Source organism: Petaurus breviceps, unplaced genomic scaffold (assembly GCF_028583685.1).
Source record: "Petaurus breviceps papuanus isolate PSGF00001 unplaced genomic scaffold, PetGlider_PUasm1.0 90881, whole genome shotgun sequence".
Taxonomy (NCBI): Eukaryota; Metazoa; Chordata; class Mammalia; order Diprotodontia; family Petauridae; genus Petaurus; species Petaurus breviceps.
In genome coordinates, this window is record NW_027187369.1 from 12,025,782 (window position 1) to 12,050,678 (window position 24,897).

The window sequence follows — 24,897 nt, forward strand, 5'->3', positions numbered from 1 at the left end:
TTACTTAACCCCGATTGCTTAAAAAAAAAAATCAAGCTTCAATAATGATAAGTGCCATTAGTAATAATAATAGTAATAGCTGTTTGCATTTCTATGACACTTTAAGGTTTGCAAAGAGCTTTAGAAATGTTACCTCTTTTGATCCCCACAACCCTGGAAGATAGGTGCTATTATTATCCCCATTTTACAGATGAGGAAACTGAGGTAAACTTGACTTGCCCAGGGTCACATAGCTAGTGAGTGTCTAAGGCTGGATTTGAACTCACGTCTTCTTGACTCCCAGTTCGGCTCTCTGTCCACTGGGCCATCCAAGTCACTTGTTAACAAGCTAAAACTATAGTCAAATAGACTGACATGCCATAGAGAAATTTTTTTAATGCTGTTGCCAGAAGTAAGTAAGATGGATTTTTGTCTCAAAGATTTCTTAAATTTCACTTTGGCATTCTTGGAATACTCGACTAAACAAAGTCAACCTCAGGGACAGAAGGTCTCTAACTCTGCTTTGACAATAACAATATCACCATCCCTACAAAGTCCTAGATAAAAATTACTATTTCTCTGGGAGCTAAGATAAAGCTACTGAAAAAAGAGAATGGTCTAATGCCTTTTGAAGAGAAAAAAATTCAGAGCAGCAGACATCTCAGAAGCAAAGAAAAACAGGTGAATGTGTCAAAGAATATCAGCAATCAAGAATTTAAAATATATACAAATACATATATTTAATGAAAGGGAGAAATCACCTTTCATTCTACACTATATACAAACACTGTCTATGATAGAGATGAACAGATTTTTATGTCACATTATAAAAATATTAATAATATCTCACAATTCCCCGATTGTTGATCGTTTAAAAAGCACTGTCTTCAGCATGGTACTGTAAAGAGGCAGCCCAAGGATGCGAGGCTCGTGACTGGAGCACATTCCCAAGCAGAGACTGAAAGGTGGCCTCCCTACCTCCAGGGCTAGGACTTCCTTCCCACTACGCCAGGCTGCCCCCAGACAAATGAAGTTCAGAGCCAGTGCTGCTCCTATACATGTTAGTTTCTCACAAGTGAATGATTTTTCCAAGAAATGCTGTAATATTGATTCTCAAACTCAGTTATTCATCTGACAATGGTTGTACGAAACATACTAAGCCAATTTCTGGTATACATGTCCTTGTCTATCCTGCTGGGAGGGTATGACAGACAACATGGACACCTAATTTGAAGAAAGGCACCCAAGCATTCAAAATATTTACCTTTCATAACCTAAAATAAATACAACTTCTGAAACTTCAAAATGAAAGCAAATGGTGGTCTAGTTTTTGGTATCAATACCAGGTCTTTAAGCCACACGCTCCAGTCCATGTTCTTGGTTGTGCCAATATACAAATGGCCACAAAAACACAGAAGCTACAGTCCTGTTGTACAAGACAATAAAGTGACCTAAGGAAAAGTGCCTCTGACAAAGCATCTTATTATTTTATTGAAAGAAACATCTATTCCCATGGTCTTAGCAAAGTAAAGAAATCGTCCAAAAAAAAAAAAAACTCAAGAAAAATCAGGATCAAATACAAAGCACTTCATTGTACCTGTAGCTAAAAAACAAGCTACATATATGTGAAATAGGATGGTTACTGATGACCCTCACACATCCTGGAATGGGATGGGATTCACAAGCTGAACTAACAGTAACATGGCATTAACTAGTATTCATATATCAGGAATGATACTAGGATACATGTGGAAATAAGCCCAGGGAGAGCCTACAAGATCATTTTCCCATAACATCTGTCCTGGATAAGCACTCATTTATTAAGACTAACCTCTTGAGCACTCAAAATTAATGTGGCGAACTGCTCTGCTTATAGAAGAGCCAATGCTATTACACTGAGTCTACTGTCCTCTTATTTCACAAACACAATTCTAATGAGATTTGTTATCTGGCTTCTAAGACCACAGCAGATTAGAAACACGGCAGACATAATGACAATGCTGAGAAGCAAGAAGAAAGAGAGAAAAACTATAAAAAGCCAATATAGTAACTCAAAGAGCATGGCAGGCAGGGGTAACTTAGTTTGGGAGTAAAGAATCCTACAATGCTAATACTGTTCCTGAAAGTCATCACCTTATTACAAAATACGATTATAATTAATGATCATGATGATGACCTTGAGGCAATATTACACTAAATTATGTCAATTATACTCTGTTCAAGAAGTAGGACCTTTAAAAATATTTTCATTAAGCTTTTTTTTTCAAGTGTTGGTGTTTAAAAGGTATCTTGAAAACCTGGCTATCTGGCATGCCTCCTTCCCCAAGGATTCCGGATCCTTTCGATTTTCCTTCAGCAATAGGAAATACTTTAGGGGTTCCACCATTTTTCTAGTCCCCCAGGTTCACAACCTGGAGTCAGCCCCAACTCTTCACTCTCACTCACCAGCCCTGCATCCAAACATTTGCTAAGTCTTGTCACTTTGGCTACCTGTCTCCTCTCTACTCACCACAAGCAGCCTAGTGTTCAGGTTCTTGTCACCTCTAGTCTGGGCAACTTCAACAGCCCCCTCACACAGGTCTTTCCCTTCTCAGATCTATCTTCCACGCTGCTGACAAATTGATATTCCTGATATGGAGATTTGACCACATCACTGCCCTGCCCAAGAAGCTGCTAGAGAACCTGAGCTTCTTCATTTGCCATTGAAAGCCTTCTCTACCCTCTCTCCAGACTCACCCTACATACTTCAGTTAAAATGGACTATTTGCTGTTCCCACATCCATGCCTTTATGTCCTGGCGCCCTGAATGTCCTTCACCTTCCCCACTTCCATGGTCTTAGAACCCATAAGTCCTTTGAAGAAGCTTTTCCTGATTCTGCCAGTAGTTAATGCTCCTCCAAATAACTGTGTATTTTGTGTGTGCACATGTGTGCATGTATATACTTATCTGTGGATGTGTACCCCCAAGAAGAATGAAAACTCCTTGAAAGCAGGGATTATTTAACTTTTCTAGTTACATTACCAATGCCTAACACACAATAAGCACTTAATAATTAACACTTGAATAAAGGCCAGAACTATTATTTTTAAAATCTAGAGCTCTAACTGCAGTAAAAAAAAAAAATAGGACCTGATGCGGCTGCATAACACTCACTGATGGATGCAGAAGCAGGAAAGGTAAGGGGGAAAGGGGCCAGGAGATCAGGGTGGTCTAGAGGATGATGACAAGAAAATCTCAAATGAATTTTGTCACCATCCAAGCAAGCAAAACACTAAAAATTCTAGGCAGCTTCCACAAACTCAAGGTCAGAAAGAAGAGCGTGCAGCAATGTTCCACAGCCTGGTGTCCTTAGCCCAAACAGCCACCATAATACAGCAGGCACACTGCCGCCCAGGCCCTTTAGCTGGATAGGAGTTTACCCTCCAAGCTGAGAAGCAACTAACCATGAAGGTTTCAGGTCTCAATATCCCAACAGATATAACATGGAAGGAAGGGGAAAAAAAGAAAGTGCAGCAAACCTGATTTTCCATATGAAGGGCTAGAAAGAAAAGAGATGAGACAAAGAGCACGAGACCATCAGAAAAATATCCCAGATATAGGACACAACAGTGGCCTTGCATTATTTGTAGCATATTGGGGGGAAAGGAAGGGAAGAAACATTTCTACAGCACCTACTATGGGTCAGATACTGTGCTAAGCACTTTACACGTATTACCTCATTTGATCCTCACAACAATCTTAGGAGGGTAAGAGAGGTGCTATTATGATGCCCATTTTACAGATGAGGAAACTGAGGGAGACATGGGTGAAGTGACTTGCCCAGGGTCACACACCTTTTCTTCGTCTAACTTTTGCTTTCTTTTCTCTTCCACTGCTGCTCGTCGTTGTTGTTCTTTCTGCTTCTGTTCTTTTATCTTTCTCTGTCTTTCTTCCATCTGCTTTTCATATTGGAGTTTTGCCTTTTTCTCTTTCTCAAGTAATTGTATTTCTTTAAAAGCTGCAATATTCAAAGCACATTGTTGACAAAATTAGAAGAAAAAGGTTTTAATATACAGAGAAGAAGCAAATGTCATTCACCCTTTTCCTAAAACAATACAACCTGCATATTAAGTCAAACTAGGTGTCACTGAGTAAATGAAGACTCATAAGTACACAGACAAATCAACTGCTTTACAGGTTCTCTCTCTCTCTCTTTTTCTTTTTTTTTTTGCTTTTTGGGGTTAACTGACTTACCCAAAGTCACACGGCTAGTACATTACAGGTTCTCTAGCAACTGTATCTGCAGATCTCAAACGTGAGAATTCAATTTTCTTTTTTGGAAATCTGGCAACTTAGCCTGAGCTCAAATTTCAACATAGATATTTATATAGGATATTTAAGTTACATACCTACTACAAAGTCCTACTCCAACATTTCATGCAGCTTTTAGGTAACTCTGGGTTCTTGAAAACTATGACAGTAAAGTGCAAACTTTGGCAGATTCTGCTAGGAAAGCTTTGAGTACAGGTCCAGACTGCCTGAAACCCCAAGACTGCTCTATCTAAGGTATTATCAGCAGGTTGGCAACCAGGTGCTGAACTGTTTTGACTATGACAACCCATGAAACAGTGACAAATAAAAACAGTCATCAGTAAGGTGTGTCCTACTTCAACTTCTGCAGTAAAGGGGCAAAGTGGTAGAAAAGGGAGCAGAGGATGCCAAGAAGTCTACAAGACAGAATAAAACATCAACTAGAAAACATGTCCTGTTGAAGACTAGAGAAAGGTAAATGTCCCAATGTAGAAGAGAACAGAATCAATAAACCATAAGTCACTGAGTTTGACTTTGATTTCTGGGAAAGTTCTGGAATGAAATCATTAAAAGGTGGTTGGCCAACATATAGACAGGAGAGCGGTGATTAGAAAGAGCCAACATGGTTTTTATCAAGAACAGGTCATGGCAGACCAACCTCATTTCCTTTTATGATAGGATTATTAGAGTAGAGGAGAATTCTATGGACATAATTTACTTAGATTTTAGCATAGTTTTTGATAAACTACCTCAAACTATTCTAGAAAAGAGGATGGAAAGATTAGCCGGATTAGAGAACAACATAATCAGATGTACTCAGACCTGGTTGGATGCCTGGGCTCAAAGAGTGGTGGCTGATTCAATATCAGTATGACAGAAGGTCTCCAGAGGAGTGAGTTCCCCAAGGACTGGTTTCTGGCTAGGTGCAAATGAATATTTTATCAATGACTCAGTTAAAGGCGTGGAAGGTAGGTTCATCAAGTTTGTAGATAACCCAAAATTGGAAGCATAGTTCACACCGTGTAGAAGAACAAGGATTCAAGAGGATCTTGACTGACTATAGCATTGGGCTGAGTAAGATTTCAACAGGAATAAAAGGACTCTTGCACTTGGGTACAAAAAAATTTAACTTCACAAGTATATAATGAGAGAGGCATGGTTATATTATAGTTGTTCCAAAAAGATCTGGGGTTTTAGTGCACCATTAGCTCAGAGTGACGTGGCAGCCACCAAAACTACTATATATTGAGCAGTATTAAGAGAGGCATGGATTCTAGGAATAAGGAGGTGATGGGCCCAATATATACTTTCCTCATTAGACCACCCCAGGAGCACTGTGTTGAATTCTAGGCACCACAGTTTAAGAAAGACATTGATAATAAAAAAAAAATTTAAAAGGACATCTATTGATAAACTGGAGAGTATGGGGGAGAGGGGATGTGCCTCAACCAGGACAGTAAAGGGACTTAAGTTCATGTCATGTGAAAATTAGTTGAAAGAACTAGTTTTTTTTGGCCTGGAGGAAAAAAATAGAAAGAATCAAGGGAGACACGATAGGTATCTTCGAGGTCTTGACAGATTATCATGAGCAGGAAGCAACAGACTTTTTCTGTTTGGCCCCGTGGACAAATCCAAGAATGATGGGCAAAGCGGCAACTCTAAGCTTGATGTTAGGAACAATTTCTGAACAATAAGTGCTGTCTAAAAGTGGAATGGGATGCTGCAAGAAACACCCCTCCTTGGAGCTCTTCTGGACTACCACCTTCCAGGTATGTTATAGTGGAGATTCTGTTAACATGGTTGGACTAGATGGTCTCCGAAGTCACTTCCAACTTTCAAATTCTATGATTTTATACTAAAGGATTTGAAGCATATTCACATTTTGATTATAAGTGAAAAACAGGAAAACTATAAGGAAACTGAAGCTAACTGGAAGGATACCTCACAGGTTTCTCCCTGGAGAGGCAAATAAAGGTGTTGACAGAGTGTGTTTCAATTAAATGTCCAAAGACAACAATAAGCATCACTTCAAGGGACAATTGCGTACTTCATTTTGCACTGTTCATAATGAGCAAAAGTAAAAATTAACAAAGATAATTGTAACTTATTTTCTGATACCTGTTGCAAGGATGAGAAGATAAAGAAATTCCAAGAACTCAATTAGCAAACCACTAAATTAAGTCAAGATACACCTTAAAACCTAGTGACTTAGATGCAAAGGTTGGAAACAGGGGGAAAAGGTTGAAAATACATCATAAAATACAGTCCAGGAGGATCAAGAAAAGAAAGACACTAAAGACTCATAGACTATACAGAAGACTGACCATGATATATCATGAAGACTTTCTTCAAGAAGAGTTAGAAGGAACTGGACATGTCCTACTCTCATTATCACCACAGAAAATGAAACTGACTATTATTAGAGACAGACAGGCAGAAACTTGTTACCAATGTGGGAATCATTTCAGAATCGACTCCCTATAGAGACCAACAACTTGACAGAGCAAAGAATAAAATCAAAACCAAATCAGTTCTGGACAAACACTTGAAGGCAGACAATAGCCTGGGCCCAAAGTAGAACAGTAGAAGGAGAACAAGCTAGACTGATTTGGCAAACTGAGTAACTCACAAGCTGATCCCTGAAACAAAAACCTACCTTTATAACACTAATATTTTTCCTAGTGAAGTTATGTAACTGTGAATCATGGAATACTGTGATCTTCCAAGAATCAAAATGGCAGGTGACCCAAAAGGCAATGGAAAGATGTGTGTGTTGGGGTGGAAGGGGGAGTTAGAGTATATTACTAACAATGACTTGCACAAAGAAGTGGCATATCCAAAAGATGCATGATGAGTGAAGCTGGGGAGGTTGGAGACCAGGTAATAACAGCAAGAGATAATATATGGGAAACCTAAATAATGCTATTTAAGAAGAAGGTCTTTACCACACTTAGTGGGCTCCCTATGGTGGATTTATGGAAGAAGATAGAGAAGAAGCACACAGAATAAAAAGGTTGGGATGGGTAATGATTTGTACCATTGAAGGACATAACTACAAAGATCACAAACATAACAAATTATCGGAGTATAACACTCATGCTAATTTCCATTAAAGCAAAAACCCAGACCAACATATGGTATTTTAAAAGGAGATTAATTTCCCCTTGCCCACCTGCCAAAATGGATATGGGGGAATTAATGTTTACTTCAATAGCAAGCCTCTTCTACAGACTTCACTTCTAAAAGTATAGTCAGTACTCTGGTTTCTACATTCACAGAACACTGCACCACATAGTTCCTCACTTAAAAAGACTAGGTAATATTTGTGCAGTCCTAAAAAAGAGCTCTCTACTTTCTGTTCCATCACAAACCAGTGTAATTAAGAATTCAATTGGATGAAGTCTAGTGCTAATTTTGCCAGGTGATCTGGTAGGCGATAGAACCGAGATATAGTAGATGCTGTATTCTTTCTGGCTATGGAAGGATTCCTCATTTAGATCCTTATTTCAATACTTCAATGACTGTGACTTCACAGTGGGGTGGGGGGACTGCCATCACCAACTGCTCACAACTTCCCTACTGCAGCTTTTCTGACTTTGGAGGGACTAACTACATGTGCACTTCACTGCCACAGGATTTGGAACCCAGGGTTACTCACCTCCATGCTACACTAAGGTCTAAGTATAGGACTTTAAATCTTTATTTCTAACTTCTATTCTACTAAAAGAACAATTTGCATTTATATGGTGCTTATGCTGGATAGCATATTACTATCTCCATTTTATAGATGAAGATACTGAGACTTAAAGAGATTAAGGGGCTTGCCCAAGGTCAGAGAGTAATTAAGCGTCTGAGCTGGCACTGTAGGCCAGGCTTTCTGCCTGATGCCAAGGCCCTTGCCAGTATGTCATGCTAATTATTCAGAAGTGATGCCTTATAACCAAAAAGCACTATCTAAAGGCAAGATATTATTTATAAGCAAAACAATCAAAAAGAGACATGTATTCTCTGTATTAAGCATCTTGGTTACCGCATTTTGTTCTTCAGAATTAGTTCTGCTAGCATTCCATCTAATTAATATTAAGACTCACGTGATTTTAAAATCTTAAGTCTTAAGAAAGTAAAACTTTGCTGTTCTCCCTTTCCCTTTCTTTCCCAAAATAGAAATTATTCTTTAAAAAAGTTAAATAATCAAACCTACTCAAACATTTTCCCTTGGGTTCTCGATAGCTAATCTCACATCTGTGTATTACATATTATACAACATGAAAAGCTTAGCAAAAAGCAAATAAGCCACCCTGGAAATATTTAACTCTGACACGATCACACTCAGTCATTTTGAATAAGACCACACACGGAACCCTTGAATATACCATTTTGTTTTTCTCGTTCTTCTCTGCGTTCTCTTGCCAGTCGTTGCCTTTCATCAGATCTCAGAACCGAGCCATCTATCACTATATAAAAACAAATGGAGAGTTAACTGGCATTCAAGAGATGACAATTTGAAAAATCTTAAAATCACTGCATGACTTATACCTGGTTTAGTTGATGACTTTATATTTGAGGGCTGGGCTAGAACAGTAGCACTACCACTTTGGTTTCTTCTTTCTTCGGCAACTGCTTGGGCTGCAGCAACTAAAAAAGACATCAAGAGGAAACGGGTTGACATGTGGACTTTTACTTCATGGAGATCTCTTTGGTGACCTACTCATTCCACATATCCAGGACTACTTGTCTTCAGTTACGAGTTAGCCTTTCAGGATAGCCAGCGTTAGAATGTAGGCAAGTGACTCTCTGGGGTTAAAGTCTGGCTTTAAAGGTACAAGTCATTCCTATGCGGTTATAGAGCAAGAGAAAACACACATCATCCAGAGGAAAAAACAAAACTTCTCGTGTCCACCACAACACTCCACAATCCCATCCTCTATCTAATCCAGCTTCTAACTAACAAGTCCATTGATTGCTCTAACTTTTAATCACAGAACATTATAGAGTAGAAGTAACCTTAGAAATCACTTGTCCAACTGTCTTCATTTTATAGATAAAGAAACTGAGGCTCAAAAAAGAGAACTGATGAAGCCTCAACACCAGAGCAAGTTAGTGGCACAGGTAGATTCTGGGTCTACTCTCTGGCAGTCCCAGATGGGATAAAATGGAAACCCACAAGACTTGCTACCTGGCTACAAGAAGAGGCTTCTGTTTTTCTTTCACAAGATTTGATGTCTTCCTACTAGACCAAAATACTTGCTCAAGAGGAATTCTGGCCTGATGCCCTTCCTTATTAAAGTCCTACTTGCTTAGAAAAGTTTAGATGTGCCAAAGAAATGAGTATCTTCAATTCTCTTTTACATCTATCTTTTGCCTTTATTTTTTTTAAAGATTTGGTATTTTATTTTCCCCCAGTTTACATGTAAAAACAATCTTAACACTTGTTTTTAAAACTGAGTTCCAAATTCTCTTCCTTCCTCCCTCCCCACCCCCTACAGAGGAGGCAAGCAATTCAATATAGGTTCTACATCACATCTACCTTTTGAAAAAAAAAAAGGTATAAAAATAGCACACTGAAGCCACAAGTCTAGTTGCTGTCATTATTGTGTCAGCAGGAGACTGTCTGAACTTGGCAAAGTCTACCACAAAAGCCAGTTTTCAAAGCATCCTATAGTACTGTAATGTTTTTGAATATGGTTTTTGACATGCAAAGTATTTTATGGTATTTCAGAAAACTGTTTTTTAGGCCACTCTGAGACCAGTAGGTATCTCTTGCAGCTGAATGTCTCAACTCCAGATCTGTTCCCTCCTCAATACTACCCTTTCCTGCCTTTTCTGTAAACTTCCAAACTCCATGAGTGCTTTCCATATTTCATTTTCTGGCTAATTCCTAGTGTTTCCATGACTATACAGAGATGGAAAACCAGTCAGATGGGCTGGACTCAATCCAGGATGCACAGAGGAGAGCCATGCTGGAGATAACACAATTCTGAAGTTGTTAAGGGATCAATCCTTAAGAAATCTGAAAGAAAGACATCAAAAGCATGGGGAAAAAAGTCTTAAACTATATTAATGACTAAAACAAGGTGAATGAGAGAGAATTGGGTCCTAGAACACTAGGACCCAATACTCCTAACTATATAAAACTTGTACAAGCAAAACTGACACACAAATTAAGGGCATCACTGACAAAGAATGAAAAAGGAATAGAAGTTCTGAACCACATAACCAACAAGATGGAGGACTTTCTCCAATCCTCACATCTCAAGTTTCTCCAGAGTAGGAATTATGGGCAAGAGTTTTCAATTTCACCTGTCTCCACAGTCTGAGATACCAAGAACCCCACAGAGATAAACCAACGATCTGACAGCAGAGAAGGCTAATCCTTAAAACCTAATGTACTCACTCAGCACCCCCTCTCCCAACAGCCACTGAACTCTGGCAGACATGCACCAGAACTCAGCTTCCTCCCTCCACCCCAACCCTGGGCCAAAGAAAACCAAAAGCCAGAGAAGCCTGCTCTGGCTGAGACTGCAGCATGGTAGCTGCATGGAATACTACAACAGTACTCCAACAGAGAACTGAGGAAGAAAAGAAACACTCTTCTAGGTCTGAGGGGAGAGGAGAAAGGTGGTGCCAGTTCTGTCCTCACAGAAGTCAACTGGGGCAGAAATTTAGACCAATGAAACATGAATTTCCCAACAAGCAAAGAGGCTGAGACAGCTTTTAGGTCCAGCCCTGGGATTCCAGTAAGAAAAAAATTCAGTTAAAGATCTTGCACATAAGGAAATAAACTAAGAGCAAAGATATTAACAGAAGGGAAGATAGCTTCCAGATCATCTAAATGCACCAAGATATCTCTGAATAAATATTGCAAGACAAAGGAAAATAAGTCATCACTTGCTGAGGCAGATGACCCTGTGGATTCCCAAGAGAGCATGGAACCCCAGCAGGATGTTACTGGATAGTTTAAATGAGAAATAAGAATTTGAAAGCAGAATTTATGGTGTATATGGCAAAAATAATTGGCAGAAAAGAAAAACTTGAATCCTCACCAAAGAAACAAAGAGAAAACTACTGCAAATAAATAGAAGTGAAGGACAACATAGAAGAAGAGAACCAAAAAGCAACAACATTAAAAGAAGGGAAGAGGCAAACTTCCATAAAGAATATCCTATGGGAGACCAGATAATTAGTACCACAACTGACTTAAAGACAAAGAGAATCTAAGTATTCGATTATAAAATAGCATTTGAATCTACAGAGCAAAACAATGCCTTAAAGGCTCTCCCCTATGACAAACTGTCATTCATCTGTATGTCAAAACATACAAAATTCCTTGAAAGAAAACTTTAAATGCCAAGCTGGGGAATCTTGTATTTTATCCTAGAAACGAGGATCCACTCAAGATTTCTGAGTAGGGAAGAGAGGTGGTCAGACCTGTATTTTAGAAATACTAATTTGGCAGCTCTGTGGAAGGGTGATGGGAGAGGGGGGGCACATGGAAGAAGGCAGACTAAGTAGGAGGCTATGGCAACAGTCCAGGAGAGTAATGATGAAGGCCTGAACTAGGGGGGAAGCTTCATGGCTGATAAGAAAGGGACAGATGTAGGAACTCTTGTGGAGGCAAAAACAACCAAACTTGCCAAGAGCCAAGGAGTATGCTATTAAAACCACAATAACTGAATTACAGTCAGGCATGCCAGACTTTAATTAATTTTTTAAATGTGTGAATCACTTGAGATCACTGATCCACTGAAGTTAATCACTCATTTGTCAAGGCCTCCAAGCATATGTAAAAGCGGACAAGTGTGTTCTCCCAGAAACCCCTACTTGTCTTGGTACCCTTGGGATTCAAACCTCAGGGCTGTTAGTAGAAGGTAACACAAATTTCATTTGAGAGAGAAGATTAAACCCCCCAAGTGAGAAAAGTTCAAACTACATAAAGCCTTATGGATTAAAACCAAATCCTGAAAATATGTCTGGAAGCAAGGGTAGGTTACAGAACCCAATTATACTATATTCTCTGTAATCAATGCAGACATACTACTCTCTTCTATATAAGTTGCCAGTTTCAGAAGGTCAAGGATAAACCCAAGTAGAGCATGGATTTAAAAGTTTGGTCAACCTCCCAAAAGATTCATTTTTGAAAGAGAGAGTAATCTGTGAAGAAAATGAATTTTTAAAGGTACTCTCCATGCCTGAGAACCAACTATGAACCAAGAAGCAACCTTATTTTCAAATATTAGTCTAAAATTAATATTACTTCTTAATCCACAGGAGGGTAGGAATTATAGATAGGAGTAGATAAAATGAACTGAATAAAGAAAGTAAAAATACAGGTTTGGGCAAAATACTTTTGTATGATGAAAATGTGACATTGGAAAGGTATTTTAAAATTAAGACTGACTGTGGCTATGGAAATACTAAGTTTAGAGAAACCCTGTAAAACAAACCCTTTCACATGGGGTGGGGGAAAAACTAAGAAACTTTTTAGGGGAATTGTTTACCCAATAATGTTCAATTCCAGGCTGAAGTAAAGTATCACAATGGATCAAATCACCAACAACAAAGGGGTAGTTGGATTAGAGATCACAATACACAAAATGTTTTTAGAAGATTTAATATATTAAAAAGATGACATGAAAAACCTGAAGTCTTTTTTGAACAATGAACCTTAGTTATTCATGATGTTCATATTTAGAGCAATCAAATGCTGACTCTTTTCCCCCTAAAAAAACCCTCAAACTCTCCTACCTAAGACTTTGCTCTAAGAGGGTACAAACTGAAGGCAAACAAGCTTGGAAGGAAGAATACTTCTCCATGACAACTAGTTCTATCACAGTAATAATCCTCCTAAAGCTGTGCCCAGGAACAATCATCTCAAAGAGCTTAATCTCAAGTGATGCCAATGATAAATACTAATCACAATACTTATTCAGCAATTCTAAACTGTCACCCACAGCTGCTCCTCTTCAAGTCAATGCCTATAAAATGTGCAGTTAGAGCTCTATATTAGTTCTCTTCAGAATCTTGTCTACAAAAGGAAAAATAAGAGATGAAAAAAGGAGTATTTTTATTCAGTAGCAAAGGGAATAGTGACTAGCAAAGATTTAGGTTGCAAGTTTGATGAATAAAAATGGAGGAGTCACAACTTCAATAAGGTTTTGGTTGTATTTACTATCCTAGGAAATTAGTTTGCTGGTTTTTACAGATTAATTTATTTTGAACTTGCTACAGTTTGGGTAGCAAAATGAAAATAAATAGCCACCACAAATTAATTTATTCAGTTCCCATTGGGCACATGGTGCTTGGTTCCAGGAGTGTTTATTCATACTTTGGGGGTGAGGGATTTGTTAAACTCCTTCTAAAATACATTTGTCACTTTTCATCAGCTGACAAATTTTTAAGTCAATTACACTACACAATTGTACTAAATGCATTCTAATCAGGAAAAAGAAATCAAACAATACATGGTTACCATAAAAGAAGAAGCATTTGAAATTTAAGATTTTAGATTTGCTGTGGCTTTTAAAGTGTGCTCAATATTTAGTAAGATTTCTGGGGGTATCTGCAAATCTATGAAATGGTCAAGCTGCTCCAAACAGCCTATTAATTTTCTAAAGTCCCTACTCAGACTGTGAGTTCTGGAATGAACTCATAGCAGCTAGGTGGCACAGTGGATAGAATACTGGCCCTGGAGTTAAAGAAGACCCAAGTTCATCTTCAGATACTCCCTAGCTGTGTGACCCTGGTCAAGACAACTTACTGTCTTGGTTTCCTCAACTGTAAAATGGAGAAAATAGTAGCACCTACCTCTCAGGACTGTTGCGAAGATCAAATGAGATAATAATTGTAAAGCACACAGTAGGTGCCACATAAATGTTAGCTATAATAATTATATAATATCAGAACTGGAAGGGACTTCAGAGGTCAGCTAAGTCACTCCCCTCTTTTTATAGATAAAGTAACTAAGACTTCCAAAAGTTAAATAAAATTATAAAATCTGTTATAGACAATTCAAGTGAATTACTTAACTGAAGGTTTTAATCTTATAATTATTAGTTTACATATACCTAGCTCAAAATAACCCATAACTAGAGTTCCCTTAGCTAGTCTCTTCTCACATGCCCCACCTTCCTTTGCCTCCAACTGTTTATATTCAGGTGCGTAAACATGGTAAAACAGGAGGTTTTAAAGGAGTCAGTCAAACTTTGGGATGCCTAAAAATGACTTTTCTCCCAAGAGAAAAATTCTGACTCTTTTTTTCCAAGACCGAGACCTTATTCTAAGTGGTCTGAATGAAGAGGAAGGGCTACTTTTAAGGCCTGCTAGGAAGATGTCCAGATAGGAAGCTGTCAGCAGGCTAAGGGCAAAGGGGCTTGGAAAGAGAATCAGCTGTAATTACAAGACGAAGGAAGAGAAGCTGAAAGGGATTTTTCAATTACTCTGCTCATTCTTCCTTTCTCTACTTGACCACTTGACTAGTGCTTATTCCAAACAAGACCAGGGTCCAGCCTCCTAAGTCAGGTCCATAAGAGAAGTGGAATTCCAGATATTAAGTTACATTTACCTAAGTTTTACATAAAACTATGACAATGCTCTTCTGTTTACTTATTCGTACAGAAATGCAACCAAATCCCTTAGGTGAGTGATTTCTAACGTTGGTTTCAAAACACCCCCAGGCATTTCCAGTTATCTCAGTTGGTCCTTAAAAATTCTCTTAAAACCATTTATTTTGAAGGAAGATATTCAATGGATCAACACCAAAGGAAAAAATGATCCAACTCAGTAATAAGCAGAAAAGTGCAAATCAAATCACTTCTGAGGTCCCACCTCATATCCATCAGTCAAAAAGGCCAAAAATGGACTTTTTCTAGGTAATTTTCCTTAAAGCAACGATCTGACCATGTGATTTCCCTACTCCACCAACTTCAGGGCTTCTCTAAGATAAAATATGAACTGGTCTGTTTAGCTTGTAAAGCCCTCCACAACCTAGCTGCAATCTAGCTTGCCTACAGTGGACTTCACACTCCCTCTCACACTTGGGAGATCCAGCTATACCAGGCTTCTCCGTGGTCCCTGTTCACAGCAGCAGTCTCCATGCACTAACACTATCCTGGAATGCACTCTCATCACTCCTCCCCTCCTTATCTCAGCCTCAAAGGCCCTCTCTTCATTTAAGATGCAGTTCAGGTGCCATCCTCTGCAGGACTTCCTTCCAAATCCCAAATGCCAGTGCTCTTCCTCCCAAACTACTTTGTAACTTTATGTTGTTTTGTCTGTACAAGAAGTACAGACATTATATAAAATTAATACAAATGAACCTCAAAGGGAAAGGGATTTCTTAGTGAATGTGGTAGGGGGAGAGTCTGGGAGTGGCATGGAGAACAAGGAGTGGAAGATGGATTCCGGAGGGGGGGGGACAGAAAGATGGGAACGGGGGTGAGCAGGGAGACCAGTAAGTTGGGAGGATAGGTGAGAAAACATAGCTGGTACCTGAAAGAGGATGGAGAGAAGCAGTGTCATCAGGAGTGAGCTGTATCTTAGGTGCCAGAAGATGAAATGAGTGAGAAACAAAGAAGATGAAAAGAAGTTTGTTGACTAAGAAACAGGCATTCTAGAAAGCACAGTAGATAGAAGGGGTATGCAGATGTGTAATGGAGCATTGCAGTGGTTAGTGGTGAAGCAGTCAGTCACAAGAGGGATGAGAATTGAAGATGGAAACTGTCAGCTGGGGATTCAGAATTACTGGGATGGGGCAAGTACAAGGGGATAGAAGTATGCTGACAATTTAAGAGTGAATCCAGAAAGAATTACCATTGGTTGGAGAAAAGCTCATTGGAGAAAGCAGATTTGGCTATTGAGGTTCTCCCTTGAATTTCAACCTCCTGGGAGATGGCGATGGGTCCTGTGAGAAACCTCACACCAGACAGAGGTATCTGTGTTTGGTCAAAGGCCTAGAAGCCTTGTTCGTCCTGGAGAAGGATCTGACAGTGGGACAACAGACAGAACTGTCTAGTTCCCAGATGGTATCAAAAATGATGAAAAGAACAGATTCAGAAAAATCTGAGAGGATTTGCACACACTAATGCTTAGTGAAATGGGTAGCACCAAGTGATCAATTTATACAATGACTTACAAGTTATAATTATTAGGACCACCAATTAGGATTCCAGAATACTGTTGGGTAAGTGCTTCCCATCTCTTGGCAGGAAGATAATGGATCAAGGGTGCAGAAGGAGTCAATATTTTCAGAGTCAGCCAAAATATGTATGTTTTGGGGCGGCTAGGTGGCACAGTGAATAGAGCACTGGCCCTGGAGTCAGGTGGACCCAAGTTCAAATCTGGCTTCAGACACTTAACTAAACTTACTAGCTGTGTGACTTTGGGCAAGTCATTTGACCCTAACTGCACTGCCTTCCCCCCTCCAAAAAGCAAAAAAAAAAAAACACAAAACAAACCAAACCCCAAGTTGTATGTATTAGAAAGAAAAATTGCACATACCAAAGATTCATTCTCAGTTTTGATTTTGTCTATTGAAATATTCATGTTAAGTTCATAAGAAAAATTTTATAAAATAAGCAAATATACCTACTATACAATGAATATCATAACATGTATTACTATTTTTCAAATGTACATAAATGCTATGACTAATAATCCAAATTTATCTAAAAGATTTCATCAAGTCATAGCTTTTTTGGTCATGTCTTCAGTCAGTGAATATTACTATGACAACTAGTATCATGTGGGGATCCATGAAATAGCTGAACCTCAAAAAAAGGTCTTGATACTTAAAAAGATTGAGGAAACCACCATTGCACACTATATTTGAATAGTAAACAAGTTCCAAAGCAGTATCCAGAAAGAAAAAGCTGTAACAAAGAAAATGCATTCCAATATTATATTTCAGTGTTAGAAACTTTCTCAGCGATAAATACAATGGGATGCGTGGAGATGTTACATAACATCAGGCTAGGAGCACTTCAGCAAGAAAACATCAGATTCCCCCCTCAATTGGAATCAGCAAATTGTAAGTGTGAGCATTACATTTCTAGGTCCACTTGTTGCATACATAAGTAAACCCAGTTCCAGTCAGAACTCTCCTTATGTGGTGGTATCAAGGGCTCTGGCTATTTAAAAACTGAAGTGAGGCTTGAATTGGAGGCGGGGTCCCAAGAGAAAGATATTATATACATACATATATCTAAATCAATCTATCTACTAAGAGGGAGCTAGAACATATCCTTGTTGGTTTGGTTAGGAGAATGCTTTGCTTCTGGCTGGGCAGAGAAAGCAGTTAACTATAAGACTAGAGATCCCAGGGAGAACCTTTCATTATTTATCCCTTGGCCTCTGGCCACATTTTCTGGATGTGTGTGGTGGGGTAGTTGGAGGTGGGAAGGGAAATGAATAAAATCACAGAATAGAGCTGAAAATGATTTTAGAAGTCAGCTAGTCAATCCCTCTAATTTTTTTGGTGGGGAAACTGAAGTCCAGAGAGGTTAAATGACTCATTTAAGGATTTTTTAAATGTCTTGAAAAAGTTTTTTAAATGAACATATCTGTCATTTGGAGAAGTTATAACACTTGGTCTTTGGTCACTGAGGCTATTGGCCCAATTTATTGGTTATTGCTAGTCTAATAAATTGGTCATGCTTAAGGAAAAAATGTCATAACATTTCTAATAAACTAATGTGGACACACATTGAGTCAAAAGCAGCATAAAACTATTACAGTTTCCTTAGCCCAGGGGTAGGGAACCTGTGGCCTTCTAGATCCTCAGGTGCTGCCTTTTCAACTGAGTCCAAGTTTTATAGAACAAATCCCTTTATTAAGGGGATTTGTTCTGTGAAGTTTGGATTCAGTCAAAGGGTCACACTTGAGAACCTAGAGGGCCACTGTGGCCTTGAGGCTGCAGGTACCCAATCCTGGCCCTTAGCCTGCACCCCAACCAACTTTTCATCTCTCACTCCTCTAAGACACCATCACCAAGTTCTAAAATGAGCTACTTTCACTGCCTGCTGTTGATTCATATGTGTCAGAGAGAGAGGGAATTAAATATTTTGATTTTAAAAGATATTTCCAGGTAGTTGAATTAAGTGTGGAGATTGAATCAAACATACTTCCCTTCAAGCTTCCTATTCTAGCCTGCATTCAACTGATAAAGGGTCAACAAAGGAGATTACAGTAATTGAAGAGGACACATCAAAGCAGAATGTCTTCTATTAGACTCCTTCAGTGAGACTTAGGAGAATTGCCCTGAAAGGCACAAAATGCAAATAATCAACTTTTCTCATTAAGGCCATACAGCCAACAAGGGCAGTACCTGAAAAAGGCAGTGTGATGTAGTGGAAAGAACACTGGATTTAGAGTAAGAGGTCCTGGGTTTCAGCCTGGCCTCTGCTACATATGAGTTGTATGACCCTTGTCATTTCTTCATTGGTAAAACAAGCTGCTGAACTTGATAATTTTTGAGGTTCCTTTCAGTTCTAAATCTATAATCCTGGGATGCTAAAAAATTTACAAAAATTAAAAAAACAATCAACCATACATATAGCCAAACCTTTGGCACAATAATGTAACCATGTACTTGTCCAGTTAGATATGAGACGTACAGATTCATGAGCTTCACAACTGGAGAGACTGTTTTCTGACTCACCCTCACACCCTTGTTTTCCCCTGGAGAGTAGGAAAGTCTCTATTGCCTTTATATTGCCCTTTCTCACCTTCAACTGAGATACTTCTACCACCACTCTCCCCCTACCCTCAACACAAGCACAGAGCAAATGCTTTAAAAAAAACAACTAACATTGTTGACTGGAAGTAGGTCACTTTTTATTTAACCAGTCAACAGTTGTTTTCTTGTTTCTATAAATTCTGGATAGGGTACACAGCTCTTACAACTCACAAAGGTTTCCAGAAATACCTATTTTTGCTTCTCTGGTAGTTACCAATATTACAATCAAGTTTAGAAGTCCCTACCTTAACCGATCAAAAAGAAAAATTTAGAGTTGTCATCAATCTTAATCCATATATTTCTAAAACTCAGTGGCTCTAGGACTTTAAGAAACTGCATTCATTCATTTATTCCAATATCTAAGTAACAACAGCACCACCACCACCAAGCACTATGTTAAACTATAAGAGATAGAAAGATAAATAAGTCTTGACCCCTTGCAGAAGCTTATAGTAAGTATAATTCAACCCAATAAACATTTATTAAATATTGTAGGCAAGGCATTGATAGGCACTGGGACTTACACTTAATTTACATTCCAAATACAAACCAGGATATGGTTAAAGTGCTAAAAGAACAATGTCTTATTCAAGTTACTAGGGAAATCGAGATCACTTCCAAAGAGAGACTCAGGGAAAGCTCTATTGGCCCCGGGTCTTAAGGATCCCTACAATTTCAAGAGACACAAACTAGGGTGTGGGAAAGGAAGGTGTTCCAGGAAGAGAAGAAAATGAACAAAAGCAACAGGCACTGGATGTTTACTGAATGGTGACTGGTCCAGTTTGGTTAGAGCACAGAGCAGTGATGTGATATATAAATGAAGAAAAAGGCTGCAAAGCTAAGTCAGAGACTGACTTTAATATCAAGATTAAGGATCTGGACTTTATTCAATAGGCAATAGCACAATAAAGGTCTGGAACATCAACTTATGTGTTAGTTGCACAGTACCTTGGAACTCTAAATTTTACTTCTGACCAGAGAAGGTAGGGCCCTATGAACTGGATAAAAAAGCTGTTACTGTGATCAGAGCTGTGCACCAAGAGGATCTGGTAGTGGTACAAAGGAGAAATAGAGATTGGTGGAAATAGGAGGTAAGGAAACCAGTTAGGTGACTTGCAACAGTCTAAGAAAGAGGTAATGAGGGTCTGGATAAGGGCCATAGTAGTGGAAATGGAAAGGATAAGGTGAAATTCAGAAATATTGAGGAGGTAAAATTATCAAGATTTGGGAAGAGGCAGTGACAAGGGTGACATAGCGATTTAACACATAAGCAACTTGGGAAAATGGTGGTGCCCTTGGATGGAAGAGTAGATCTTAGGGGAAAGAAAATGAGTTTTTCTGGACACTCAGGGTTTGATGTAGAAGTACAGGACATTCTGGCAAATCACAGATTTAACGTTGAAAGGAACCTTAGAGATCATCTAGTGAAACCTCATCATTTTACAGATGAGGAAATGTATAAGGAGTCATTCACATAGACAATAGCTTAAGCCATGGGAACAGATGAGATCACCAAGAGAGTCAGAAAGAACCAAGGATAGACCTTTTGAGAATGTCTACAACATTAACACTGATTTAGTGGATATTTATATTTTTCAATGGTTTTCAAAACAGGGAATTATAATGATGGATCAGTCCATCATTATCGGGCAGCAAGGTACAGTAGGAAAAACCTCAGATTTGAAAACCTGGCTTCGAATTTTGGCTCTGCTACTTACTACCTCCATGACTAGGCAAGTTTATAACTCCTCAGGACCTCAGGTCCAAATATACAACATGAGAGGGTTGGACCAGATGACTGCTTAAGTCCCATTCTGGCCAATCTGTGATCTCATTATCTTTATATATTATTATTTCCTCTCTTTTCTCTTATATTGGTCATGATGCTAAGAACAAACCAGCTACACTAGTACTGCAGCCCAGAACCATGCTATAATTCCCCGATTCAACTGAAATGAACCACTACACTAACCAGTCCAAAAAATTACTGGGCAGGATCACAGCGCTGACAGAGGTTAAGATAAATGATTGCAACAACTCTAACCCTTTTTCTTGAAAATGGCAATTGTAATAATTCTGAAATTACAGGCCATTCCCTTAGCTGCTTTTTGTTATTTATTTAAATTAGAAATTTCATCTCCCTGCCTAAAATCTTGGTCCGTGTCATTATGTTCAGGGTCTTTAACACTCTATTGTTTGTTCTGATTTTTCTGGAAGCCAAGTTCATATAATTGTATCTTGACAGGTTATATAGCTAATATTGAACTTGGTCAGTTATATAAAAAGTGTTTTACGTTCACTGAAGGAGTAATGGTTATCTTCCCATCATTTCTTCCTTTCCATTAGTGCTCTTAAAAAGGATCTAGATAGTATGTTAGTCTCCTAAGTTCACTGTTCATAACAGTACTTGAAAATAGTATCTCTTCTTCTATCAGAACTAGGGCCAAAAGAACCCATCTAAAATTCCATCATTGCCCCCAATTTCCCATCCTAAGAAGATTAAAAGTCCATTACCCAGTCTTAATTCAAGATGAGGTGAGATGGGACTAGCAGCATTTATAAGTATAATGTATCCAAATATGTATTCATGATTGGTGGCTATTTGCACACTGTGATCCTCACTACTTTGATTTCTTAAGATGCTACTATAGAGATGTCCAAGTTTCCCAGGAATTATGGGTTCATCTTGCTATCACATAGTAGCTGATTGTATAACTAAGGAAAGTTGAGGAATATCATGCCTTGCTACTATGATTAATTAAATACTCAGGAATAAGAGATAAAGCTCAATGTAATATACCTCCCAAAGGACAAACCAAAAGAAAAGTTCCTAATAATTTATAAGATCCAAAGCAATGGTTACTAGATAAGAAGGTTTTCACTTTTAGGTCACCATTTTATTATGAGCTAGATGTATGCAACTGGTACCATGCTGTTCTCTCTAAAAGCAGTTGATAAGATTAGATGAAAGGGTAAAAAACCCCATACTATTAAGGAAGTTGAGGCCCCTTTCTTCCAATATTTTGCTTAATTCACTTATTTGAGGACACCTAAAAAGACCTATAATTTGTTATTCACTGAGGCAAACCTGTTCATTCATACAACTTCAATCAGTATCTCCAGAACAAAGGTAACTGTCACCTTATCAATGACCCTGCAGCAAAAGTTCTTAATATTTTTTGTCATAGATCCTCCTTCTCTGTTGGTCTGGTAAAACCTAATAACTGAAGGAAATGCTAAGTTTCAGTTAGAGATTGGTTAAAATAAAGATATAATTTTTCTCCCATCCAAGTCTACAAAACCTGCTTCCCCCAAAACCCCAAAGGGTCCCTGTGCTTCAGGTTAAGAACTCCTGCTCTAGAGTGCCTCCTAATGGCAAGAAAAAATTAGAAAGGAGTAGCAGCAGATTTTCTAAATAATTCAATAAATAGCTGTTTAGCACCTAATCAGAGCCAATAGAGTTTACTCAATTCAATACAAGAATATATAAGCCTAAAAATTGGAATTATTCAAAAAAGGAATAGGCTACTTTGTGAAATACTGAATTTCAGGCACTAGAAGTGTTTAAACAGGAAAATGGTCAACTCCTTGCCAGAGTGGTTGGAGAAAGGATTCCCACATGGATGAAGTCAGAACTGTAGAGTTCTATTCTTATTATGTCTACTATATAAAGTACTTTGGGAGATGAAAAATGAGGTCATCAATAAATTTATAATAGAAGCAAGACATCTACCAAAATAAACATAGACAAAGACCTGAATAGAAGTTGACAAAAGAAATGGGATGAAAGTCTGCAAGGGATGGGACAATATTTTAGATGTTGCCTTAAAAGATGGACAGAACATCAACAACTAAAAATGGTATAGAGTAGATATTTCAGGAGTATGGAATAGCAAAAGCAAAGGCACCAAGCAGGATGTGGGGCTGAATTTGGCTAGGGAGTATGGCATGTGAATGGTATGAGCAGCTAATGGGTAGCTAAGAGCAGCATCATATATAGTGAAGAGGACTGGGCTTGAGTGGAAACAGTGGGGTTCAGAATTGACACAGCTATTATTTCCTAGCTGTGTGAAAATGGACAAGTCATTTAACTACACCAAACTTTAGTGTCCTCATCTATAAATGGAAGAACCAATATTTGCACTACCTTGTTCACTAAATTGTGAGGAACTTTTTAAAATGTTGAAGCTCTAAAGGTAAATACATTTTTAAGGTATTATTAAAAGGCTGAAAAGATATGTTGGGGTCAAAATTAGGAAAGATCCTTAACATCAGGCTTTAATTTGGACATAATTTGGTGCAATGGGGAGTGATATGATCACAAGTGTGCCTTAGAGCCCATAGTAGACTTGGTCCTTGGTTAGTTTTTTTTCCCATCCTACTTTCTGACTTGGTTTTCAAAATACATTTCACTGAAAAGGAGAGGACTGCCTGCCTAGCTTACTATTACAAGTGATATTTTCAAGTCAGACTTATTGGCCAATACTTATTCTACACTGAACAAGAGACAGGCAGGGCCATCAGTCCAGAAGTTGCTGGAAAACATCTCTTAAAAAAACAGTAATTTTTTTTTCCTGCTGAAAGCCAGGAGCCAAAAAAACTAGAAAATTTAGGGAGAAAGGGCAGCTCACCTTAGGATAGAACTCTGTATAATTTTGAAAGGCTCAAGTTATGTTAACTATCCCCAGCACAGAGGCAGGCTGCAGTAGTAGGAAAACTTTTCCTCTTGAATAATGTGTTTACAATGTGGCTCTATTTTTTGGTTTGTTTGAAAAAATTATTAATATCCACAATAGCCTTGTGGTTTAAAAAAAAACAATAGGGCGGCTATGTGGTGCAGTGAATAGAGTACTGGCCCTGGAGTCAGAAGGACCTGGATTCAGATCTGGCCTCAGACACTTAACACAAAAAACTAGCCGTGTGACCTTGGGCAAGTCACTTAACCCCAAATGCCCTCCAAAAAGCAAAAAAAAAAAAAAAAAAAACCCAAAAAACAACAATAATAAAACACTACCTTAAGTGTCAAACAGAAATGATTTAGGAATTATCAAGACAACAACTATTAGAACATTGGCTGTATATCATTTAAGTCACTGGGATACACAAACCTCTTGTCAGAGAGCCTGGAGTATCAATAAAGTAAACTTTATTATAAACTCTAGGTTGACAGACCAAATCCAAAAGTAAAATATAGAAGGAGAATGCTTTTTCTTGGTTCTCAGGACACACATACTACTTTTTATTTACTTCTCTGTGAGGAGAATATACTACCCAGAGTGTACACAAAAGCCAAATTCTAAGTTTGATTTCACTAAACTTTTAGACAGGCCAAATTAAAATTCTGAAATACAAAAAAGCAAGTATCTCCTGTGGTTTTCAATACATTCAATCAGTCCTCCGAAACTCAGAGATATTATAAGCAACTCACAATGACAGTATAAAAGGAACACTAAGGGCAAAGCCTGTCATCATCATCACACTAGTTAGCTGTTCAGCCACCTGGGGCAAGTAGCCTACTCTAGAAACCATGAAGAAATTCAATTAACAAGTTTTAGAAAAGTCTTCGGGTGTAGAGAAATGTTCAGGAGCTGACTAAATAATCTGCCTAATAAGCTAAATTCATTTGCACCCCATAGGTCTCTCAATTGATAACATCTTGTATTAGTCATGTGCTACAGCAGCAAAAAAAAAAAAAGTAAGGGGGGGGGGGCAGAAAATAGTTTCAATCTCAACTCTGGAGTTGCAACAGCACCCCACCTCCTGTTAGTATTTTTGAGGGATTTGGGTGGAGAGAGGTTATAGTGGGGTGTTAGAAATGGGAAAGAGACTCTGAAGTCATCCCTTACCTGCCTCACCCCCAGCTGTTTTATCTTTGGTTTGTTTTTTTTTCATTCGG

At 38.4% G+C, this 24,897-nt stretch overlaps 1 protein-coding gene across 11 annotated transcripts in view; it reads right to left on the reverse strand.

The window, feature by feature from the left end:
• MAP7D3 (MAP7 domain containing 3) overlaps positions 1-24,897 on the reverse strand; it is a 198,879-nt gene that overhangs the window by 51,016 nt on the left and 122,966 nt on the right. For all 11 annotated transcript variants that reach the window (XM_069074137.1, XM_069074129.1, XM_069074131.1 and 8 more), the window contains 3 exons: positions 8,807-8,905; positions 8,644-8,724; positions 3,814-3,977 (listed from right to left, as the gene is read on the reverse strand). In XM_069074137.1, the coding sequence (XP_068930238.1) occupies positions 3,814-3,977; positions 8,644-8,724; positions 8,807-8,905 (344 nt within the window). The remainder of the gene's footprint in view (positions 1-3,813; positions 3,978-8,643; positions 8,725-8,806; positions 8,906-24,897) is intronic.